A 22,799-nucleotide genomic window follows, 5' to 3' on the forward strand; every position below is an offset into this window, starting at 1 on the left:
TATCTGAGGAGTATTCTGAGACTGAAATTATTAGGTCAGTTTGATTTGGATGTAATTTTTGGACATCTGTCTTAGTTACTGTTTCTGTTGCTGTGATGAAACATCATGACCAAAAAGCAAGTTGAGGAGGAAAGGGTTTAGTTAAGGGTTTAGTTACTGACTTAAATTTCTATATCACTGTTCATCATTGAAGGAAGTCAGGACAGAAACTCTTTAAAAACAGGGCAGGAATATGAAGGCAAGAGCTAATGCAGAGGCCATGAGGAGTGCTGCTTACGGTTTGCTACTTAACAGCTTGCTCAGTCTGCTTTCTTAAAGAACCCAGGACCGCCAGGCTAAGGATGGCCCCACTTACAGTCACTAATTAAGAAAGTTTCTTCTGGGCCTGTCTATGATCTGATCTTAAGGAGGCATTTTTAAAATTAGGTTCCCTCCTCTCAGATGGCTTTAGCTTGTGTTGAGTCAAAATAAAACTATCTAGCACAGCACCTTTGTCTTAGATCCTGGTGGTTTCTCTTAAGGTTACCAGTGAGTAATTAGGCTTAAGCGGAGGTCTTTTCTGATTGATAGCTCTGAGCAAACCTACACAATAATTCTCATATCTGCATCCATGTTGTTAATGGTTCCCCCACTCTGGCGTTAATGTTAGTAGACTGCTTAATGTTATTAGAGGTACAGGAGGACTTGGGGATTGGGCAAGAATGAGACCCCGGGCCTTCAGGGTGGTTCATCTGCTTGAAAGTCCTTGCTGTGTAAGCCCAGCAGCCCAAGTTTAATCACTGGATCTCAAGATGAAAGGAGAGAACCAAGTTGTAAAAGTTGGCCTCTGACCTCTACATATGATATGGCTTATGAGTGCTTGTTCATAAGTAATGTACATAATAAATAAAATAAATAATAAAACTCTAATAACCCATAGAAATAAGATGAATACAGAAAGGTGACAGCATTCTCATTTAACAGGTGATAAGAGCAGAATATGAAATTACATAAATGGGATGTCATATACACACAGCTAGATGTTCGTCTGCCTGCTGGCTTGTGTGCTGACGTCACACCCATACCCGAGTGTTTTCAGAGCACTCAGAAAGATAATGTTGGGCTAAAGTCCTTCTTCATTTGTTTCTCTCCAGCTATTAGTAGCATGTTACAGAAAGAGGCACATTTGTCTTGTGAAAAAACTTTTAATATATTTCCTATTAATAGTTTAATACACAGATGTCTTCTCGTATTTCCAGTGATACAGCTGGCTATGCTTAGGGCCTTTATTCCTTTGCTTTTGATTGATCTCTTTGTTTCTGGTTAGTTCTTACTACTTGGTCAAATTCCAACCCCTGATCTGAAGAGATGCTGATGTAGTCATTTCTAAGTGTCAAATGTGTGTGTGTGTGTGTGTGTGTGTGTGTGTGTGTGTGTGTGTGTGTGGTTTTTTTTTTCTTTCCTATTCAGTACAATTATATTAAGCTTAGCATAGAAGGTCTAAAAAACATTTTACAAACCATTCTCATTTGAGCCATATAATGTTATTAACAATACATCTTACTTTAAAACTTGAAATTTTTTATTTTCTGTGAATGGGTGTTTTGCCTACATATACCTCTGTACTACTTGTATACTCGGTGCCCTTGTAGACCAGAAAATGGTGTGGAACTAGAATTACATAAAGCCACGAAGTGGGTTCTGGGATTTGAACTAGGGTCCTCTGGAAGAGCAGCTAGTGCTCTTATTTATCTATTGAGCCATCTCTCCAAACCCACATCTCACTTTTCAAATGTATTGTTTTAGAGCTTGGGAAACGGCCTAAGGACCTGGATCTCAGGCTGATTCCCAGAATGCATGAATAAACCCAGATGTGATGGTACACTTTCATTGTCTTAGAACTGAGGAGATGGAGACAGGAGAATCCCTGAGGCTGGCTTTTCTAAATCTAGCCAGCCTGGATAAATCAGTGATGACTCAGTGGTGAAGAGCACTTGCTGCTCAGGTTAGTTCCCAGCACCCACATTACAATTGACAACCACCATTAACTTCAGTTCTAGATAATCTGATGCCTCCTCTGGCCTTTGTGGGTACCAGACACTCATATTGCATACAGCATGCATTCAGACAAAACACTCATATAGATAAAATAAAAATAAGTAAAATCTTAAAAAAGAATCTTAGAAGCAAACAAACCAAGGTGGCTGGCTTGTGAAGATTGGCCCCCTTGTCCCATGTCTATGTGTTCCTCACCTCCCTCCTCTGCCTTCTCTCATCTTTTTTTTTTTTTTTTTTTTTTTTTGCTTTGAGCGTGTTTCACTGTGTAGCTATAAGTGGACCACTCACAGAGATCTGCCTGCTTCTGTCCTGAGAGTAAAGGCATATGCTCTCATAACTTGTTCTAATTTTTTTTTTTAATTCAAGAAATAAAACCTGTTTGCCATTTAGTATCAAGAGCCATCTTTTGCTTCTTTACATTTCACTTTTTACTTAAATTTTGAATGTGTAACATACGTGTGTCTGTTTGTACATGTACATATAACAGCAAGAGGTCAGCCTCAGGAGTCACCCACCATGTTTTGGGGGACAAAATTTCTCATGGGAACCTACCTGTGCTTACCAGTTAGGCTAGGCTGGCTGGTCATAAAGACCCAGATCTACCTCTCCGTACCTCTTCAGTGCTGGGATTACCGGGGTGCCACTGCTACGCTAGATTATTTGTTTCTGAAGATTGTATGCAAGCACTGTATATACTTAGCTATTTCCTCAGCAGCTTTGTTCTGAAAGCATCTAGTTACTGTCAGCATCAGGTGTAACGTATTCTTGTTTGTGCACTAGAAGAACTGGTACTGGTTGTATGCTGAACTTTGAATTGAGATGTTTATTGGAGATGGGATCTCACTATGAATTCCAAACTTGCTAAACCCTTCCATGCTCCTCAAGTATCTTTTGTCTCTTTTAGAAAAACTTGTAGATTCAGTGATCAGCCAGATGAATGAGTCTAAGTGGTACAAGATCACATTTTAGGTGAAGTCACATATAAACACTCCCATTGTATGTTTTCCAACTTTGAATTAAAAATTGTTTTGGGGGTTGGGGATTTAGCTCAGTGGTAGAGTGTTTGCCTAGCAAGAGCAAGGCCCTGGGTTCGGTCCTCAGCTCTGGGGGGGGGGGGGGGGTTGTTTTGTTTGTGTTTGCCAAGGGGGGCTAGAGAGATGGCTCAGCGGTGAGGAGCAGTGGCTGCTCTATAGGACCTGGCTTTAGTTCCTAACACCCACAAGGAGGCTCAAAATCCAGTTCCAGGAGACTCAACTCTCTCTTCTGATATCCATGGGCAGCAGCGCACACAGGATGCACAGTCATATTCAGACACCCTATATATAGAAATCAAATAATAAAAAAAAAATTAACGCCCATTTTACTTGTTTTTTCTTTTATTCAACATAGTTTTAACACTAAATATAGACTGTCATTAGGTTCCTTGTAAAGTACTCACATGAGCATCTGTTTCTTCAGGCTGGACGTAAAGAAAGAAGTGATGCACTCAACTCTGCAATAGATAAAATGACCAAGAAGACCAGGGACTTGCGTAGACAGGTAAGCTGAAAAATAGGGGGCGGGGGTTAATTGTATTTCCTAAGTTCTCAGCTTTAGTTTTGATTAAAAATCTAATAAACATAGGCTTATATTTTTAATTAAGGGAGAGGGTAAATCTTCACAGAAAAGTGACTCTTTCTGTTCTATTGCTAATAAGCTTATTAATGTCTAAAAAAAAAATCTCAGAGGGATGTAGACTATTACATTCCCTTGGGGGTGGACTGAATGAATTAGCTCCAGTGAGAAAAGGATGTATAGGCAGGAAAATCAATTTAAGATGACTTGGGGCTCTGTGGAAGTAACCTCAAAGGATCTTGTCTTGACTTCCATACACTAGATTCCAGCTCCTCATGGGTCTGCCCATTCTGTTACATGTTGTCAGTTTGTTTCCACTGGTAGAAGTGTCTTTTTATCTAAGTGCAGTAATGATGGAGATACTGAATTTTTCAGGTTACTAAATTTAAAAATCTGTTCCTTTAATGATATATAATCTCATTAACATTTTAAAATTATATTTTGTTAAAGGTCCTTTTTTTTTTTTCTTTTTTTCTTTTTTTTTGGTTTTTCGAGACAGGGTTTCTCTGTGTAGCCCTGGCTGTCCTGGATCTCACTCTGTAGACCAGGCTGGCCTCGAACTCAGAAATCTGCCTGCCTCTGCCTCCCAAGTGCTGGGACTAAAGGCGTGCGCTACCACTGCCCAGCTTGTTAAAGTTTTTAAAGTAATATAGAGTTGACTAAATATGTACTTTAATACATAACATATTAAGATTTAAGTTATGGTGAGAATTTAGATAGTTTTCAAGAATTAGTAGAAATGTTTATTGCTCATAGCAGATATAAAAATCTATGGTGGGTCAAATGTCAACAGTGATTGGAAAGATAAAATTTAAACGTTTATAGTGTGGTAACTTTTATAGATAAACCAGAAACTTGCTCCTTTTTTTCATTGAATTTTAACTAATTAGGCCAATTACATGTATTCCAAAGCTATGTGCCAACTCAATTGAGAATAGTATTATAATCCTGTTTAATTTTGTAAGATCCAAGGAAAGAAATAGGTAATGTCTTGAAAACTGGACTTCTGCTGCTGAAGTGCTGACTGTGGTGTGAAGCATGGTCTTGCAGTCCTGTGTTGAAGCTTGTCTCACTGGAGTGCTCACATGGGGCGCTTGGCTGTCTAAGTTCTGCCTGTCTTTCACAGGCTTTCACTAAATATATTATATCACACCTTAACTTCTTAGTAGAAATAAAATCAAATTATGCAATTTCATTATTAGCTTCGCAAAGCTGTCATGGACCACGTATCAGATTCTTTCCTGGAGACCAATGTCCCTCTATTAGTACTGATTGAAGCTGCAAAGAATGGAAATGAGAAAGAAGTTAAGGAATATGCCCAAGTTTTTCGTGAACATGCCAACAAACTGATTGAGGTAAGTGTATTAGTGGTCTAATTAACAGAGGTAACTTGTGAGTCGTCACTTTTAATCACGTGATTGAATAGGCTGTAGGTCTTCAAGGGCTCATCAGTGCACAGCATTTATAAATAGTCATTCTCACGGGGGCTCTAGCATAACTGCTGTTCTGTCAGTTTATGTTGACCACATGGATAGCTTTTGTCTTAGAAACTCAATACCATCATTTACTGGTAGTGTAGCTAAAGCTAGACCATGATATTAGAACAGGATTGGTACAGTGTACCAAGTGGAAGCATCTACAAACCAGTCATCTTCTGACAAGATGCCTGGAAGTGCATCTCAGCAAGTTACCTAATTCTTGCCAGTTCTTATGTCCTACCTGTAAAATGAGGTCACTAATGAGAGTCATGTTCTGAGGACCAAAGGAGTGACAGATATGGTAGGTGTTTTACCTGATGGTTAGGCAGACTCGGCCTAGGACTGTTTTAAGAGTGAACAAGCCCAACATCCACTAAATTATACTTGAGCTTACACTAGAAATCTGTGTGAAAATGGTTGGCTTGTCAAATAATAATTAGAAAGGATGAATTAACATTTAATTTCCAGATAAGTTAGGTTTCTTCTTCATTTGTTAAATGAATTTACATTGTTTAGAAATGAGACACATACACACAAAACATAACCTTAGTACAGAAACATAATAATTGATAAATAGTTCATAAACCCATTAGTAAGTTGTCATTATGTAAAAGCAGAAACTGACCTGAAATGTAAAATGCAATTTATAATAACACAGACCAAGTTAATACTAAAATTATTTCAAGGCAAATACCAGTAATCACATTAAACACCTTACTAATTTTATACCTCATTTTGTTTGAATATTGATTGAAGTATTTTTCTGACCAGAATTATGCACAGAATGCATAGGTCAGCCTGTTATTCAAGTTAATGATTCTGAAGTTTGGAGCTAAAATTGGGGTGTTTCATTTGTATCTCCATTAAGCATAATCTGGTTCTCAACAGTCACATGACAGTGTAAGATGTCATTTCTAAGTGGACAGAAATTGTGTTCAGGAAACCAGTCCCTTATAAGTGGCCTACTTACTAAAAAGTTCCTTTGAGTGATAGGCATCAAGGCCTCATGTATCAACAGCTAAAGAGAGGTCAGTTTTTATCTGAACCCTCATGAGACAGCCGTTTGGGTCATCCTCAGCCTCTCTAACCAGCACCTACAGTATACAGCACTGTGTACTCTGATTCCCCCCCCCCCCCCCCCCCCAGACAGGGTTTCTCTGTGTAGCCCTGGCTGTCCTGGAACTCACTTTGTAGACTAGGCTGGCCTCGAACTCAGAAATCCACCTGCCTCTGCCTCTCAAGTGCTGGGATTAAAGGCGAGCACCACCACTGCCCAGCACTCTAATCCTTCTTAAGTGAACTCAGGCTTGAAGAGCTTCTCCCAGCTTATGTACTGCAAACCTCCAGTAGTGAGGCTCACTGAGCTCATGGGTTCAGTGGACTGACACCACTGAGAAACAGTGACTGGGCATAGTGGTGCGTGCCTTTAATCCCTGCTCTTAGGAGGCAGAGGAAGTGGATCTCTCTGAGTTCAAGGCCAGCCTATTCTCTATAATGAGTTATAGGACACCGAGCAGTACATAGTAAGACCCTGTCTTGAAAGAAAACCCGACAGACAGACAGACAGACAGAATTTAAGTCAATCTCGGACTAACGACTTGAGTCATTGAAAACTTTGTTCCAGACTTACACATCTCATTTCATTCTGAACATCGAGTCCTTGGAGATGAGAGGATGATGCTCCCCATCTTAGCTCAGTTCTAACCCTTTTCTCACCTTTCCCCTCTGCGTGCCCTCTACACCTATTGCCTTCTCCTACGGCTTACACAGCTGTATATTAAAGTGTATGGGATTCTCATCTCTTGAGGCATAACCCCAAGCTGTGCAGTGCCATTCTCCAAAGTTATATTTATGATAACTGAGACAGTAAGATGTATAATTACTATGTCCATGAAAAGGAAATTAATTTCTAAGTGCTTCAGAAGCCTTAGAGATTCCTGACTCAAGGTAGAACTTTTCCTGTCATGACAAGACTTCTCCTCTCCGTACAGCCTTTGTATTATAGTGGCACACCTTGGACTAATCAGAGATTTGGTTTTAGCAAAGATAAACTGCCTCACCATGTTTTGTGAATCCCCTGACGTCATTTCTTGCCATTAGCTGCCTTCTAGCTGAAGTAAATGTCTACAGGCCAGCTTTAATATGAGGGCCTATTTTCCCTTGGTGGGTCAGCAGAACTAAGAACAGTACATAAAATATATGCATGACTGGTAGGACATGAGTATAAATGGAAAGGAGAGAGTCAGATTCTACAACCACTAAGAATATTTGCAGGTATGTTCGGAAGGAGTGATCTTTCTGAAACTCTGCTGCAGAGTTCTAATGCTATATGTCAGGAATTAGCGTAGACCTAAGATAAGGTTGTAAGCCCAACAAGATCTACATTTCAAATGCCACCTTAGCGCTGTGATCAGTCAAAAATAAAACCAGCCGATTATGTAGTACACAGTACTTTATAGTGCAGTGTACTGTGACGGTATCCGATATGTATGAATTTTAGAAGGTATCTTGAGTATACAATCTGCCTAGGTTGCTACAGATACAGACCATACGACAGGTTAAGGCGAGTGCTCCATTTTATGATCCTCCTTGATCACTTATTACTTTTCTTCCCTGGTAAGACTGGCTTTGAGATTTGCTTTTTCCTTGGAGTTCCTACTGTTTTGTTGTTGCTCTGTTGTTTTTTGGTTTTTGATTTTTCAAGGTAGGGGTTCTCTATGTAGCCTTGGATGTACCAGAATTTGCTCTATAGACCTTGAACTCACAGAGATCCACCTGCCTCTTCCTCTCAAAGGTGTGTGCCTACTACTGACTGGCTAAGTTCCTGCCTTTTAACAGTCAGATTTACTCTTCTCTGTAGGAATCAACAGAGTATTCAGTTATTTCTTTTAAAGTCATAGGTTTTTACTTAATGGCGTGAATCCCTTTCTGTGTAGCTTTATGAAGCATCATGTATTCTTAGCGTTGTGGCACGTGCCTTTAATTCTAGCACTTGGGAGGCAAGGTCTAGGAATCCTAGGTCAGCCAGGCCTATGTAGTGCATTCCAGGGTAGCTTGGGGCTACATAGTGAGAACCTAACCATGTAGGGTTTCTGGGACTCCTCCAGTCTTTTAGTCATAGAAAACTCAGTCTTCAAAGACAGTGTATGCCACGTTGCTGTTAGGAGAAAGAAGCCATCATCTACTCTGAAACCTCTGTCCGTATTCTTGTTGCTACGTACTTGTAAGTTGGGAGTGCTTCCAGTATAAACTATGTCCTTTCAATATATAGTATGGAAAAAATAAAAATTTAGTTTTTTCATTTATTAAATGTTCAAATGGTAACAGTTTTAAATGAAATGTTTTACCTTTTTAGTTTTTAAATGTCACAAAAATCTTGTGTAGTTCATGTTATATCTGTTGGGCAGTGCTAGATGGTTCCTAGGCTTTGAGAAGCTTTCTTTATTGTAGCTCTTCTCTGTGTGTCCTCCATTTAAGTGCAGATCTCAGTGAGCACCAGCTCCAGGGGCAGCAGGCAGGGTAGTGCAGCAGCCAAGGCCTTCATCTTCAGGGACTGACTCATCATTATTTCTCAGGAGGATTTTGGGGTGGGCAACAGCAAGATTCTGAGATTTCCATTGATCTCACAGTCAGTCAGAGCTCAGGTTTTCCCTATAGAGGACCTGCTTCTTAGTGACATCAGATCCATTTCTACCAGTGGGCGCAAGTGGGTATTTTGTTCTATGTGTGGTTTAGATATGCTGTCAATGTAAACTTAGGTCTGGTATTCTTTATCAACTTTTCTTTCCAAAGTTGTCATTTCTTCTTATACTTTTTTTTTTAATATATCTTTTCCCCCTTCCATATAATCTGATGTTTTTACAATGCTAAGATAAAACATAAAATAGAACCTTTTAGTTTGCCTCTGGAAATGTCCTGTGGAATGGGTGTCGTATGTAACTGGCCTTACAGCCAGTCAAGGATACTTTTATTTTTATCTTGCTAAGACATTTACATAGGACAGATCTATGCTAGTACCCTCGTCTCCCTTTCAATATCAAGCATGAGATAATTATTTAAAAAGAAAGAAAGAAAGCATAGTATGTTCTGGCAGTTTTTCTTCCTAGAGTAGGTTCCCCTACAGTCCTGTCCAGTTTTCGTGTCATTAAAAATCATTGTAGAAAATGAGAAGGAGATTTGTAATAATGGTGGAGAGCAACTGCTCTGTGAAATGCTAGCCTGTGATTGGAATATTATCCCTCAGTGTTGCTCAGAGGCGATGATTCCGGTTCTCCTTCATGTTTAGCATCATTGGTATGCTGCACAAATGTCCTGACCTATGTTTAAAGTTTAAGCTCTTTGCTTTGCTTTCTCATGAATACTTGGGTGCTGTTGTTATATACATGCAGTCAACTGTTCCTGGAGTCAGATGATAACACCTCATACCTAATTCCTGAGGGTTATAGCCTGATTTCTTAGGTTTTTAAAGAAATGTGCCCCAGACCTGACTCAATGTCTCGATAGGTGTGTTAGGGTTTCTATGGCTGTGGTAAAACACCATGACCAAATAGCAACTTGAAGAGGAAAGACTTTATTTCAGCTTATAGTTCCATCTCATAGCCCACCACTGAGGGAGGTCAGGACAGGAACCTGAAGGCAGGAACTGATGAATGCCATGAAGGAATCCTGCTTACTGGCACTAGCCCAGGTGTCACCTCCCACAATGAGCTGTGTCTTCTCACATCAATCAAACAAAATGCACCATAGGCCAATCTGATCGGTCCATCTGAAGATTTTCTTCCCAAGAAAGACTCTAAACTTTGGTCACGTTGACATGAAACTAGTCAGCACATCTGGAGTTCACTTTCCAGGTACTATACTGAAAGGAGGGAATCAACTCCTGAAAGTTGTCCTCTGATCTCTGAGTGGACAAATGTCTTACTACTGCACAACTGCTTTGTGATTACTGAGCTGTGGGGCCCAGGTCACCAACCAGGCACCTACACTTGGCTGTGGCAGTCAGTGTTCTCAGACATATCTTCCCTGCCCCACAACGTTTTGTGTTTGAAAAAGTACAAGTCTCTGTCTGAAAGCTTGTTGATAAAGCCTTGGGATTGAAAGTGCCACTTTAGATAAGGTGCAGTTGTAGGACACTAATGTTTTAAAATACAGTTTTTATAAGTTTGTTTTTAGGAACTGGGGATGAGATTTTGAAGCAATGTATTAGAAAGATTCAAACCTGATTATCTCCAGTATTTTCTTTTTATTGTTAAGTATACAAAATTGATACCAAAGTTAGTTGTTTGCTAAGGCAGATGAAACCATGCTGTGCTGAAATGTAGCTTGGTTACCTCGTTTCTGTTCTAGCTGTTGCACATGTTCAGGTGCACATAGCGTACTGGTTTTTAACAATTAGTAATGAGACGTCTGTATAACCAGACCCTGCCATGATGCTTTCTTGTGTGCTGCTGTTTGGTTTGTTTGGTGCTCTCACCCACTCGGCTTCTCAAACCCATCCTCCTTCTTCCCCAAGATCGGACCAGTAAACTCCCATCATTTCTTTGTATTTATTTCTGTGATGGAGGCCATAGGATAGCCATTATCATACTGGTTTTCTGCAGCAGCTCCTAATGGCTGTCTAGCTTGCACTTTGAATCCTGTCTAGCTTCTTCCCTTCCACGGAAGTCAGTGTGATCTCCTTAAGTCAGCTCATATCATTCCTTTGCTTCAGAATTTTTCTCACCTACCCTTGCGTGGTTTCAAGGGACAGATGTGATACAGTCTGAAACTGTAGTTGACCATATTATGAAGTATCCTGTTTGCATTTCCAGCTGCTTTTAGTCCCGTGCCTCCATGCTGACTGGCCCCTGTCATCCTTCTCTCTCATTTTCCAGGCCCAAATGTTACTTCCACAGAAAGGCCTCCCTTGATCCCCTCAGCTCTCGTACAACCCTCTAGTGGTTATATTTGTTTATCCCTCCTCACTCTCTGAAATTAGTAGATTTGCTTAATAATCGTATTTATCTAGCCCTACTCACTGAAATAAAATGTTCTTTTGAATATATGCATAGAATGATTCCTCGTGCATACTGGGTTCTCAGCAGCTATTAGCCTAGTGACTGTCCTCATTCTCAGTGCTAAATAAATGTCTTGCAGATGCTCATTCTTCAGATTCAGCATCCAAACCCTGATTCAGTTGTGTATAGACGGTTGACAAACAGAACTTTGCATTGTGTGTTATTTTGAAGTAATCTTTATATAGAAGGTACCATGCACACTTGTATGTATGTATGTATATTTGTGTTGTGCACACACAGAATTTATAGGCATTCCAGGATGGATGACTTATCCGTAGTTCCTGAGTCTGGGTCTTATGATTATGCAACAAGCACTGATCATCTCTTCAGCCTGATCAGATCTTTTGGGATGTGAAGTTGAGAAAAATACAGTTTTTTTTTTTGGGGGGGGGAATGTTTAGATGACAGATTTGAGCAGTATTTCATTCTACTTAGCTAGAATTAATCTTTCAAAAACCTAAGCAACTTTTTTTATAGATTGGAAGAGATAAAAATATATAGAAAGATTATATCAGCAAACATTTGTGAACTCCTAAACTAGGAGTGGTGGCTCACACCTTTAATCCCAGTACTTGGGGTACAGAGGCAGAGTTCAACACTACCCTGGTCTACAGAGTAAGTTTCAGGACAGCCAGAGCTACATAGTCAGACCCTGTCTCAAACAAAACAAAACAAAACAAAACAAAACAAACGAAATCTAGAGATGAAGTAATAAATAATAAATCCTCATTTGTGTGGATATTATCTTCTGTTAGAGAATGGGGGGAAGATGAAAGTAAATACAGATTTTATGAGAGGTGTGTATAAGGTTCATATAATGAAATGGAATGAAGGAATATTTGAAAATTTTTTTATCCATTTCATTAGTGTTTGAAATGAATACAAAACTATTACTTCAGTACTTTTAATAAATGACCAACATAAATTTGGGACATAGCAGATGTACCAAATTGGTTTTTAGGAAGTGTGTGTGCGCGCGCGCGCGCGCGTGTGTGTGTGTGTGTGTTGCTTTAATAGAAATAATTTCTCTTTATAGCATATAAAGGATATAAAATAGAGTACAAAATTCTTTAGTGTGAGAGCGCCCTGTAAAAGTTGACCAAGTAATATCAGTCCTGATATTATGGCTGCATTCACTCAAAGGTGGGAAGGTCCTACAGTGCCTACAGAGGATGAATTACGTATGAACATAAAAGACCAAGTATGTGTGCAGTGTTGGTGACTGTGAGTGCCTGATGGATCACATTCAAGCGCTTTTGTGACTTAAAGTAGTAGTAAAGAGTTTTTCTGTGAGGTCTCTCCACTGTTATTTCTGAGGGTCTGCTTAGGCTCTAAGACTGACTCTTGGATTATGGTTGTCATTAATAGGACTTGTTGACTCCCCACAGGACAGTCTGTTTGTCTGTCTTAAATAAAATGTGCATAGATGTTAGATATCCTCGAGGTCATTGATAGGAGGGAGGAGGAGCAGGAACTGCTGTACTGAGTGCTTTGTGTTTTCTCTCATCTGCTTATAAATAGTGAGGGAGGCTTCTAGGCAAAAGTACCTTGTGTACCTTACTTTTTCCTCTCATATCAACTTCATGATGTCTTTATGTTAGTCTTTGATTGAAAGTATGTTAAGGTGGAAATTTGTTTGCTGTCGGAAACCTTTCTGTCACTAATGTAATATCTGTGTGTCCTTTTGGATGATTTCCTTACCTTTGTTCCTGCTTTGCTGTGTGCATCGTAAGAGCCAAGGAACAATCAGTGTTCTTTTTTACTTACCCAGGTCTCTTCAGACTTACAGCTCATAAGAGTAAGACAAGGAAGATAACACGTATCACTTAGTATCCTCCTCCCTTCATCCTCGGGTAGTGCATTAACATAGCCTTAAGATGGGAATTTGCTGCACTCAGGTTGCATCTCATTCGCTGCCTTGTGAATTAAGAATTACAAAGCGGAAGAAATCCTTTAACTGTTGGGCTCTCTCCCCCAGTTTCCTCATTATCTGGAACTTCATGGGGTATGACTTTATTAGTTTGAAATGTGTATTTTGACTACAAATTGAATGTTCTGCATTGTATATTTTATTTTTGTCATGAATTTGTATGTAATAACATGTAGCAAAGTGGCCTTGAAGGCTCCATGAAGAACATTTGAATTAAACACTGATCTTATTACTGGCTGTGTATTTTCAGTGGGTCCATGTGACTTGGCAGGCTGAAGCTCTAGCAAATAACAATCAGTGTACATGAGGCTAAGGAGTCGTCTTTGTTCCCAGACTAGTCTTTCTCCTCTGCCAACTTATCACTTTGTCAAATTGACAAAGCAAACCCTCCCTTCCTTCCACCACATGGGCCCCTTAGCTCAAACTCCCTTGGGTTCGGAGGCAGCAAGTGCCTCCACCCACAGAGCCATCTTACTACTCCAGAAACACTTTTCTTAAGGGGCCTCAGCAGCATCTTTTCTCTTGGATCCTGGTAGGAAGGATTGAGGAACCCTCTACCCAGTCTTGGCTGTGTTAGATTATAGGCCTGCCAGGCATGGTTATACGGGCCTTTAATCCCAGTACTTGGAGGCAGAGGCAGGCAGATCTCTGTTTAATATGACTTAAAGAACTGTAGGAGAGGGGCTGGAGAGATGGCTCAGTGGTTAAGAACATTGGCTGCTCTTCCAGAGGTCCTGAGTTCAATTCCCAGCAACCGTAGGGTGGCTCACAACCATATCTGTAATGAGATCTGATGCCCTCTTCTGGTGTGTATGAAGACAGCTACAGTGTACTCATATACATAAAGTAAATAAATAATTCCTTTTTAAAAACAAAACAAAACTGTAGGAGCTTCCATTTTCTCACCAGGAAATGGGACTGAGGACTGATGATATCTCATGTTTAGTGAGGCACGATTTCTAGGTTTACTTGTAAGATTAGGCAGCTAGGTAGATTTAGAAATAGGGAACTTCTTTAATCCCAGCATTTGAGAGGTAGAGGCAGGTGGATTTTGGAGTTTGAGGCCAGCCTGGTCTACAGAGTGAGTTCCAGGACAGCCAGGACTACACAGAGAAACCCTGTCTTGGGGGGAGGGGGGGTGAATATATATATATATAATTTAAATAAATTAATTATTATAAATCCTGTTTTGTATTTGTTACTAGTTATGCTTATTTATACCTTGCTTTTTCCTAAAATTAGATTATCATGACTTATTTTGAACAAAAATATATATGATAATGTCATATGTGAATAGCTAGGACCAAGTGAAGAATAGCAGGCAGTGTGAGTTTGTTATATGGAGTTTGTATTACTGAAGTATTGGGATGGAAGTGCTAAACAGACATGTAGGCTGAGGAATTCATGATTTTTCCCCACCTGGGGAATAAGCCCCTCCTAAGAATAATTTCAGAAAGAATTCTTCCCTGAGATTTACATATGAGGCATTTGAGTGATTTTTCAACACTTTAAAAATAAACGTAGGACAATTATTATTCTTTAATGGCAAGGTCATTTGCTACCACCTATGATGTGAGGATTTATCCAGTACACGCCTTTATGTGAAAGAAGTGAAAGCACTCATCACTCGTTTCTCCTCTCTGCCCTGTTTGTCAGCCCCTCACCCCATTCCCTGTTCTTGACTGTGCCATTAACTGTGTCGGTTGAGTTCTCTATTTCCCTCTTGTTTGGCTGTCACATCCTTGCTGTTTTAGTAGTCTGCCTCAGGTTTTCTGTGGGGGCAGGGGTGGTGGTGATAAATGCTTCTGTCCTTTTTGTTTGTTTTTATTCAGACTTCAGATTCTCTTGCAACATACTCATTATATACACACTCCTCAACATACTCTATTGGGTGTTAGTGCTACTACAGAGCTGCTGCCCTCCTCCGCACACACACTTTGTTTCACTTTGTAAAGGGTTAAAACCAGGGTCTTACTAATTGGCCAAGCTACTTTTGAGCTTACCTTCCTGCCGAAATGGGACTGAAAGCTGCATCTTCAGGCACAGTGACTTGAGTCCAGGTTTTATTGTATAGCCTAGGCTGGCCTAGAATCACTATCTTCCTACTTTAGCGCCCCTTGTTGCTGGAGTCACAAGATATGCACTACTGTGCCTGTCAAGCTAAAGACTTCACACTGATTTTATTATTTAATCGCATGTCAGGTGTGTGCCCACTGCCCGTGGAAGCCGGAGGAGGATGTCACATCCTCTAGAACTGAAGATACAGACCATTGTAAGCTCCCATGTAGGTGCTGGGAATCAAATTGAGACCTTGAAGAACAGCCTGCTGAGTTGAACGATTTCCCCCACAGACTAATTTTTTTTTTTTAAGTCGTATTGACTGCTGTTCCAAATCTAAAGGTGCAGGTTTTCCTCAGTAAGAGGTGTGAAGGTTTTCCTTCCCTGTCTTCCCTTTCAAGGTAGCCAGGTCTGGCACTAGTATATGAGGCTGGCCTCTCGGAGCTATAGTCTAGATCTTGCATTTGCACATTTGTCATCGTGAGAAGTGAGTAGTCTCGTCCCTGGAGGGTGTGTTGAAGCTTATTCATCCAGAAAAGACTGTTAGTGACAAGCATCGCTTCCTCCTCCTTCCAGGCCTAAGACAAGCAGCATCCTCTTCTAGAGTTATCAGAAACAGTTAGGGTAATGTTTTAAAACAAAGAATTTAAGTCTTCTGTAGCCTTTTTCATAAGATTTGTATCAAGGAAACAAATGACTTAAAGAATGTAGCCGTTTTACCATACCCACACCACCCTGTATCTGAACAGTATTCTTTACTTCTTGATTTTGAAAATATTTGTAAGGTTTAAGATTCACAGAATTGAGATAGTATAAATAGGAATAAATTGAAATAAAATTGTTGGGTGGTTAGAAAGCAAAATCCCAGTGTCTTTTCGTGGTCTTTGTCTTTCGTGGTCCCTGTCTGAAAGCAGCTTATAGAGGCAGTAGGCGGGGCTTGTGTTGCTGTTTCACCTCACCAGGAGCTTTGTGATGTTGTCTAGTTTTTTATTTGTTTTCCAGAATGCCCCTCCCTTTTTGTGAGGTAGCGTTTTTATGGTATAGCTAATCCTAAAGAGCAACATTTTTAGGACAGCCAGAACACTAGCAAGCTAAAACTATGGTATAACCTGTAAAAATCATTTCTTCTTATGTCAGCTGTGGCGTGGTCACCTGGGAGGGAAGGTGAAGGTTGACATTGAAGTAGACTCTGCCAGACAAGGAAGTCCAACCAGCGCTGCCATTCTGAGAGCCCCTGTGGGAGTTTCTCATTGCTTCCATTGTCGTCACCTCCCTTCATTGATGAGGAGGGTGGCATTGTCTGTTGTGTTTTGTTTAAGACACAATCTCACTCCGTAGACCAGGCTGGCTTTACATTCACAGACTTCACTGGCCTCTGCTTCCCAAGTACTGGGATTAAAAGCGCATGCCACTACACCTGGCTCATTTGGTTCACTTCAGTGTTACCTTTATCATGTCTTAAAAATCTTAATTTACCTGTGTTCAAATAAACTTAACTTGAATTTATACATATGACAAGGAGAGCAGCAGTTTAGAGTTTTGATTTCCTCCCCTCAAGAACAACTGCAAATTTTACTATTTGTGGGTACTGACAGTTCCTTCCTTGGTGTTCCTTGGGTTTTCTTATAATTGCCTTATTGTGACTGTTCAGGCAGATTAGAGCTCTCGAAGCCTGTGAGCCACCTCTTCTGATACCAGCCTACAATGTAACATTGTGAAGTCCTTGCAGGCTGAGAAGTGACGCTCCTTCCTGCGTTGTATCTTCTGTTTTCTGGGAAGGCCAGAGTGAGGCATGGTTACTGCCCTGTTTTCCAGGCAAAAGAGGAAAATGCTCATAGGCGTTGTTATGTTCCTCCCTCGTGCAGGTTGCCAACCTGGCCTGTTCAATCTCCAACAATGAAGAAGGCGTGAAGCTTGTCCGAATGTCTGCAAGCCAGTTAGAAGCGCTGTGTCCTCAGGTAAAGTATACACTGTCTCCAACATTGGATTTAGTAGGGTAGATATAAATTTATTTTGCTTTCCCTTCCTTCTTTCCTCCCTCCCCTCCCTCCATCCCTCCCTTTCTTCCTTTTTTTTTTCCCTAAGTATATATATTTTTTATTAGGTATTTTCCTCGTTTATATTTTCAATGCTATCCCAAAGGTCCCCCATACCCCCCCCCCCAATCCCCTACCCACCCACTCCCCCTTTTTGGCCCTGGTGTTCCCCTGTACTGGGGCATATAAAGTTTGCAAGTCCAATGGGCCCCTTTCTTCCTTTAAAAAAGGGGGGGGGGTTTAAATAGAAGTCCTGATACAAATAAACCATAGATTGGGAAAATTTAAGTATCCTTTTTTTTTTTTTTTTTTTAATCATATGCTACTGCCTCCTTGCCTTTAATTTAAAATGCATAGGAGAGAGTCATCAGATGGCTCAGTTCTGCCAAGACTGATGGTCTTGGTCCACCCCCAGGACCTACGTGGTGGTTAGGAGAGAGCTGACTTCAACAAGTTCCTCTGTTCTCCATGTATGCATTGTTGTGTGCATGTGTTATGTGTGTGGTACACAGGTGTCTGACCAATCTATGCAGTTGTGACGCTCTTGTCACAAAGTACTAGTCTTATACAAATAATAGTAACCTGGTTGAACCAGCCACTGAAGTGAAGGCTGAGAGTTTCTGTTTTAATAGTGAGTGACACTTGGAAAGATGGAGAATTGGGCTGGGCTAAGTGTATGGGATGCTAGAAAGACTAGACTATAAGTGTATAAAACAACTAATTCTTTCTTTCTTCCTTCCTTCCTTTCTTTCTTTCTTTCTTTCTTTCTTTCTTTCTTTCTTTCTTTCTTTCTTTCTTTCTTTCTCCTACTTTATTGGTTTGTGCTTACACATGTTGCATGTTCTCATGGTGTGAGGATAGAGGACAGCTTGTAAGAGAGAATTGTGTCTGATCTACCCCTAAATGGGTCGCAGGGACTGAATTCAGATTATCAGGCTTATCAGCAAGCAACCATTATCTGCTGAGCCATCTCACTGGCCCCGGCTAGTGCCTTTGAATATTCAGTGTATTTGTCTCCTGTGTGATATTCTCTCTGTCACTCAGATCTCTAAGCAGGCTTAAGTCATGCTTTCTACTTTCCCTGATAGAGAATGCTTACAGCACAGTCTGAGAGTTAGGTTAACCTCTCTGTGTGTCCTGCCAACCAGGCTGTAGACATAGACCAGAGGGAGCAAGCAGAGGAACTGTGGGGATTGACTCAGGATGGGCTTTCTATGTAAAGTCTGAACCTTAAGTGCCCCGCCCGTGACAACTGTCCCCTGGCTCTTTAATGTGAAAGCACTCGAGCCTTCTATGATGGACCAATCACAAGGCCCTGCCATGTGATAAACATCTTGCCAACTTTATACCATCATAAGATTTTCCAGTGACTGATTGCTATGAGATAATACAGTGAATTGGATGACCAAATTGTATGAAATAAATTTAGAGTTGATATCTAAAGATTGGACTTTCTTCCCCTCAAGTTTGCCATTTTATCCTTCCAGCACTTTAATATCTTTGGTTCTCCGTTTCATTTTAAAATGCTTGAAAAGCGACAATGCTTCCACATATCTGCAGAAACAGATGGTAACATACGCTGATCACACCTACCAAGAGTATTTATATAAATGATCTTAAAGCCTGGGGAAAGGAATCACAGGGAGAATCTAGTCGATGCTAATGAAAATGCTGGAGCTGATGAGCCTCCTGAGTTGGCCATGTCGTAGCATGGAGCCCACCACACAAAGCCTCAGTTCTCAGCTTCACAGTTTCACATAAGATGGACCTCAGGACTGAGTTTAAGACACAGGACCCAGACCATACTTGGCATTGGGGTTGTGCCCTGAGTAAAAGATCTTTTCTGGGAGTGATTCTTCTTTATACGTGCAGAGCTGGGCATCTTCAGTATTGGAAATGCAGACTGGACCATGTGGGCTGTTCATCTTTGTTTTCCTAAGTTAGTTCTGTTACCTAGATAAAAGAGAAGAGGCCCCATTGCCATGTCCACATGCGGCTAAGGGTGGTAAGGTTTTTTTTTTTTCATGTACTTCCTCTCCATGTCTGAGCATCTTTTGGAGAAAGAACTCTTCAGATCCTTTTACATCCTCACTGATTACAGTGAACAGTGAATAGTATGAAAACGAATGTGGAGACAGACAGGAGAAAACAGTGACGAGAGGTGGTTAAAATGCTTTATAAAGGGGATGGGATGGGGCTAGGAAGATGGCTCAGCAGTTAAGAGCATGGACTATACTCAAAAGGGGACTGGGTTTGTTTCACAGCACCCATGTTAACAAACTATTGGCAATTGTAGAAGAGAAGCACCTCTTGTCTCCCTAGGCCATGTTTAGAAAAACTCACTCAGTGCGTGTGGGCTGTCTGTGTAGAGTGAAAGTGGGTAGTGTGTACGCCATGGCTCACGGCTAGACTAGTGCTTTCCCTGGAGACAGGAGGAGGGCAGTGCTCTGCACCCTTGCCGCGTGTTATTTTTGGAGTAGGGGGAACAGCTTAGTGGTTACTAGGAGATGGGATAAGGAGAGAAGAGGAAGATGGGGAGTGCTGACTCCTCATTACTAATACATTTGGAGCTTCTTAAAAAATGATTGAATTGAATGCATTCTCATTGTCACTATAGTAATTCTTATTGAATTTACACATGATTTATAAATTGTATCTCAAGAAAACGTTGGGGTGTGTGTATGCTGTGCTGCAGCTGGAATTTTGAGCCCTGCACATACTGGTCAAGCTTTCTACCAGGGGCTGTGTCCCCAGTCCTAGGTTCTTACTTATATGTAGCAGACTAGATACTTTTCTGTGGAATTTTATATGTCAGAGATACCTCTGTTAAAATGACAAAGGGAAACGAGTCCTTGGAATTGAAATACAGTACCTTTATCATGAATGAATTCCGATAAGTTTGGCATTTGGTACCAGGCATTATGCATTATTGCTACTTCTGTAATGATGTATAACTGAGATGAGTCAAAATATCCCCACAGTAGGAGAGTAATGTAAGATACCTGTAAAATGGAAATAATAATGTTTTAATATATACTTAATGATGTTGAATATTTAAAAGAAGGAAGCAGGATGATTATATGTGGCATATAATTTTAATTATGTAATTTTTGATGGTACATTTCTATGAATGTTTAAAAAACCTGGAATTTAATGTCAAAACTATAGAATTGGGGGCTGGAGAGATGGTTCAGTGGTTAATTAAGAGCACTGGCTGCTCTTCCAGAGGTCCTAAGTTCAATACCCAGCAACTACATGGTGGCTCACAACCATCTGTAATGGAATTCAATGCCCTCTTCTGGTGTGTCAGCCACAGAGTACTCATATACATAAAATAAATAAGTCTAAGAAGAAAAAAATTATAGAATTGCCTTTACAAATTGGCTGAAATAGAGAGAGCCTTCACTTATTTTATAATTGTCTGTTGTTTTCAAATAATATTTATAGCTTTGGTGTTAAAGTTTAAGGCCTGCTATTCAGTATTTCCTCTGTACGACCTGTGGTGGAGCACATGATGTCATGTTTGACCAAAGCACCCCGTGTGATTGGTTTGCAATGGCTGTGATAGGATGAGCTATGTGCATTTTTTTACTGTCTTCTGCAGGTTATCAATGCTGCATTGGCGTTGGCAGCAAAGCCGCAGAGTAAACTGGCCCAAGAGAACATGGATCTTTTTAAAGAGCAATGGGAAAAGCAAGTCCGTGTTCTCACAGATGCTGTTGATGACATTACTTCCATCGATGACTTCTTGGCTGTCTCAGGTAATGATCTGGTTCCCTAAAGTGGCATGTAGAATTGTTGTCCAGGTCATAGTTACAGACAAAACACTCTCACATCTGGTCAAGGAAACTCTTATCAGTAACATGCTGGTTCCCACACTTGTGTCCTGAGCAGGGGGAGTGGACCTGGAGCTCTTTCCCTCCTGGTGGGGCTGGTGTCCACCCTGCATCATTAGTTACTGGGCTAGCAGAACTTTTCCCTGCTGGTGTGATCTGTGTGTCATATAACAGTCCACCAGTCTTGATACTTCAGTTTAGACCTATGTCCTGGTGCCACTGGTCACTGGTAACAAGCCTGTGAAGCTCAGGGGAGGAGCCTCTCAGCTCTCTCAGCTTTTATTGTAGAGAATTCCCTTTACCTTCTTGGAATGCTTCTGTCTCAGGAGTGATCATAGTTTAACTACTTTTTTAAAGACTATGTCGGCATGATGCACAGATAGAAAACAGAGAGGAAATATTTAAGTGCCATTTAATTATGAACTTGCAAAAAATAAATCTGGGTAATTCACCTCACAAAAACAGTTGATTTCATTATATAAATATAAACTGGTAATGGCATAGTAAATTGCATTCATATAGAACATGTCTGTCAAATGCAATTCAGTGTTTAGCTCACAGAAATAAATTTTAATCCTATCTCCTTAGAGTTGAGTAACACTAAATGCATTTTCCATTTAACATGGACTTTGGTGCCCCTGGCTGTGTTGTCTTCTTGGAAATGCCAGGCTTCCTGAGGCTAGTGGCTGTGGGCAGATTTAGTGACTGGGTTCTTGTAGAGCTGAAACTACCTGTCACCCCAGGGAACCACGGGCTGGAATGTGGAAGATGTGAGTGGCAATGGGGCTTGAAAGAGAAGCAGACTTAAGTACATGCACAGCACAGTCCTCCAGCAGTGACCTATATAAAGGGGACACTGTGCTCTGCATACCAATGTCCCTGGCATTGCACGTCCTCCCTGAGATGGTAGCTTTGGCTTAACTTGAGAAAGCCTGGTGCAGGCTGTTTAGCTGCAGGAAGAGGTGGTAAACGGTGTGGTTGCAGGACTGCCAAATTGCAGATGCTGCTACTTTAAAACAAGAAAATTCATTTGCAAGCACATTGTTGCAAGTGCCAAAAATGCAGCAATGGGCCTTTTTGGGAATCTTGGCCTTCTGTTGTTTTTCCCAATGAAGTATGGAATTATTCTTTTTCATAGGCCTAGGGAAAAACATTCTACCTTCATAGCACATTTTTAAGCAAACAACAAATTTGGAAATCTAAATGCAAAGTTCCCTCTGGATAAATACTATATTCTTACAGTTTTGTGTTTTTTCAAATTAAAGTGGGTATGTTTATTGAGCTTAGACTCAAGGGATTTTCATTTTTTCTTACAGTAAAGTAAAATATAAAGTAAAAGTGTTCCTCATATAATATTTTTTCAAATCAGACAACAAAAGGGATTAAGTAACAGCATTTAGTGGGATGCAGACAGGATTTTAAAAGGTTATTTAATATAAAATGGAAGACCAGTAAAGAGAAATTAAATTCTTTAGTAGATCCACTTTTATTTAGTGAATGGGTCCAGCATTGTTGTAAGTAAATGAGTTTAAGAGAGGGCTGACTCAGTGCAAACAGTCGAGCCAGTTTCTATTCAGTGAACTCAAACGTAGACTTGTTCTCCTGAAGAGAGCACCTGAACGGTGTTATGTCTGCCTCTTCTGAGTGTTTGATTGTTCTGTCATAAGATTGCTTAGGAATACAAGGGATTAGTGATGCAGGTGAGGATGGTGAAGGGCCAAGCAGGTGCCTGGGTAAGTCCTGGTAGACTAAGC

The 22,799-nt window shown here is 40.5% G+C and overlaps 1 protein-coding gene across 3 annotated transcripts in view; it reads left to right on the forward strand.

The window, feature by feature from the left end:
* Ctnna1 (catenin (cadherin associated protein), alpha 1) overlaps window positions 1-22,799 on the forward strand; it is a 135,875-nt gene that overhangs the window by 99,668 nt on the left and 13,408 nt on the right. For all 3 annotated transcript variants that reach the window (XM_030250299.1, NM_009818.1, XM_006525548.4), the window contains 4 exons: window positions 3,496-3,576; window positions 4,854-5,006; window positions 17,039-17,131; window positions 20,814-20,970. In XM_030250299.1, coding sequence (XP_030106159.1) covers window positions 3,496-3,576; window positions 4,854-5,006; window positions 17,039-17,131; window positions 20,814-20,970 — 484 coding nt within the window. The remainder of the gene's footprint in view (window positions 1-3,495; window positions 3,577-4,853; window positions 5,007-17,038; window positions 17,132-20,813; window positions 20,971-22,799) is intronic.

This window comes from Mus musculus, chromosome 18 (genome assembly GCF_000001635.26).
Source record: "Mus musculus strain C57BL/6J chromosome 18, GRCm38.p6 C57BL/6J".
Classification (NCBI taxonomy): Eukaryota; Metazoa; Chordata; class Mammalia; order Rodentia; family Muridae; genus Mus; species Mus musculus.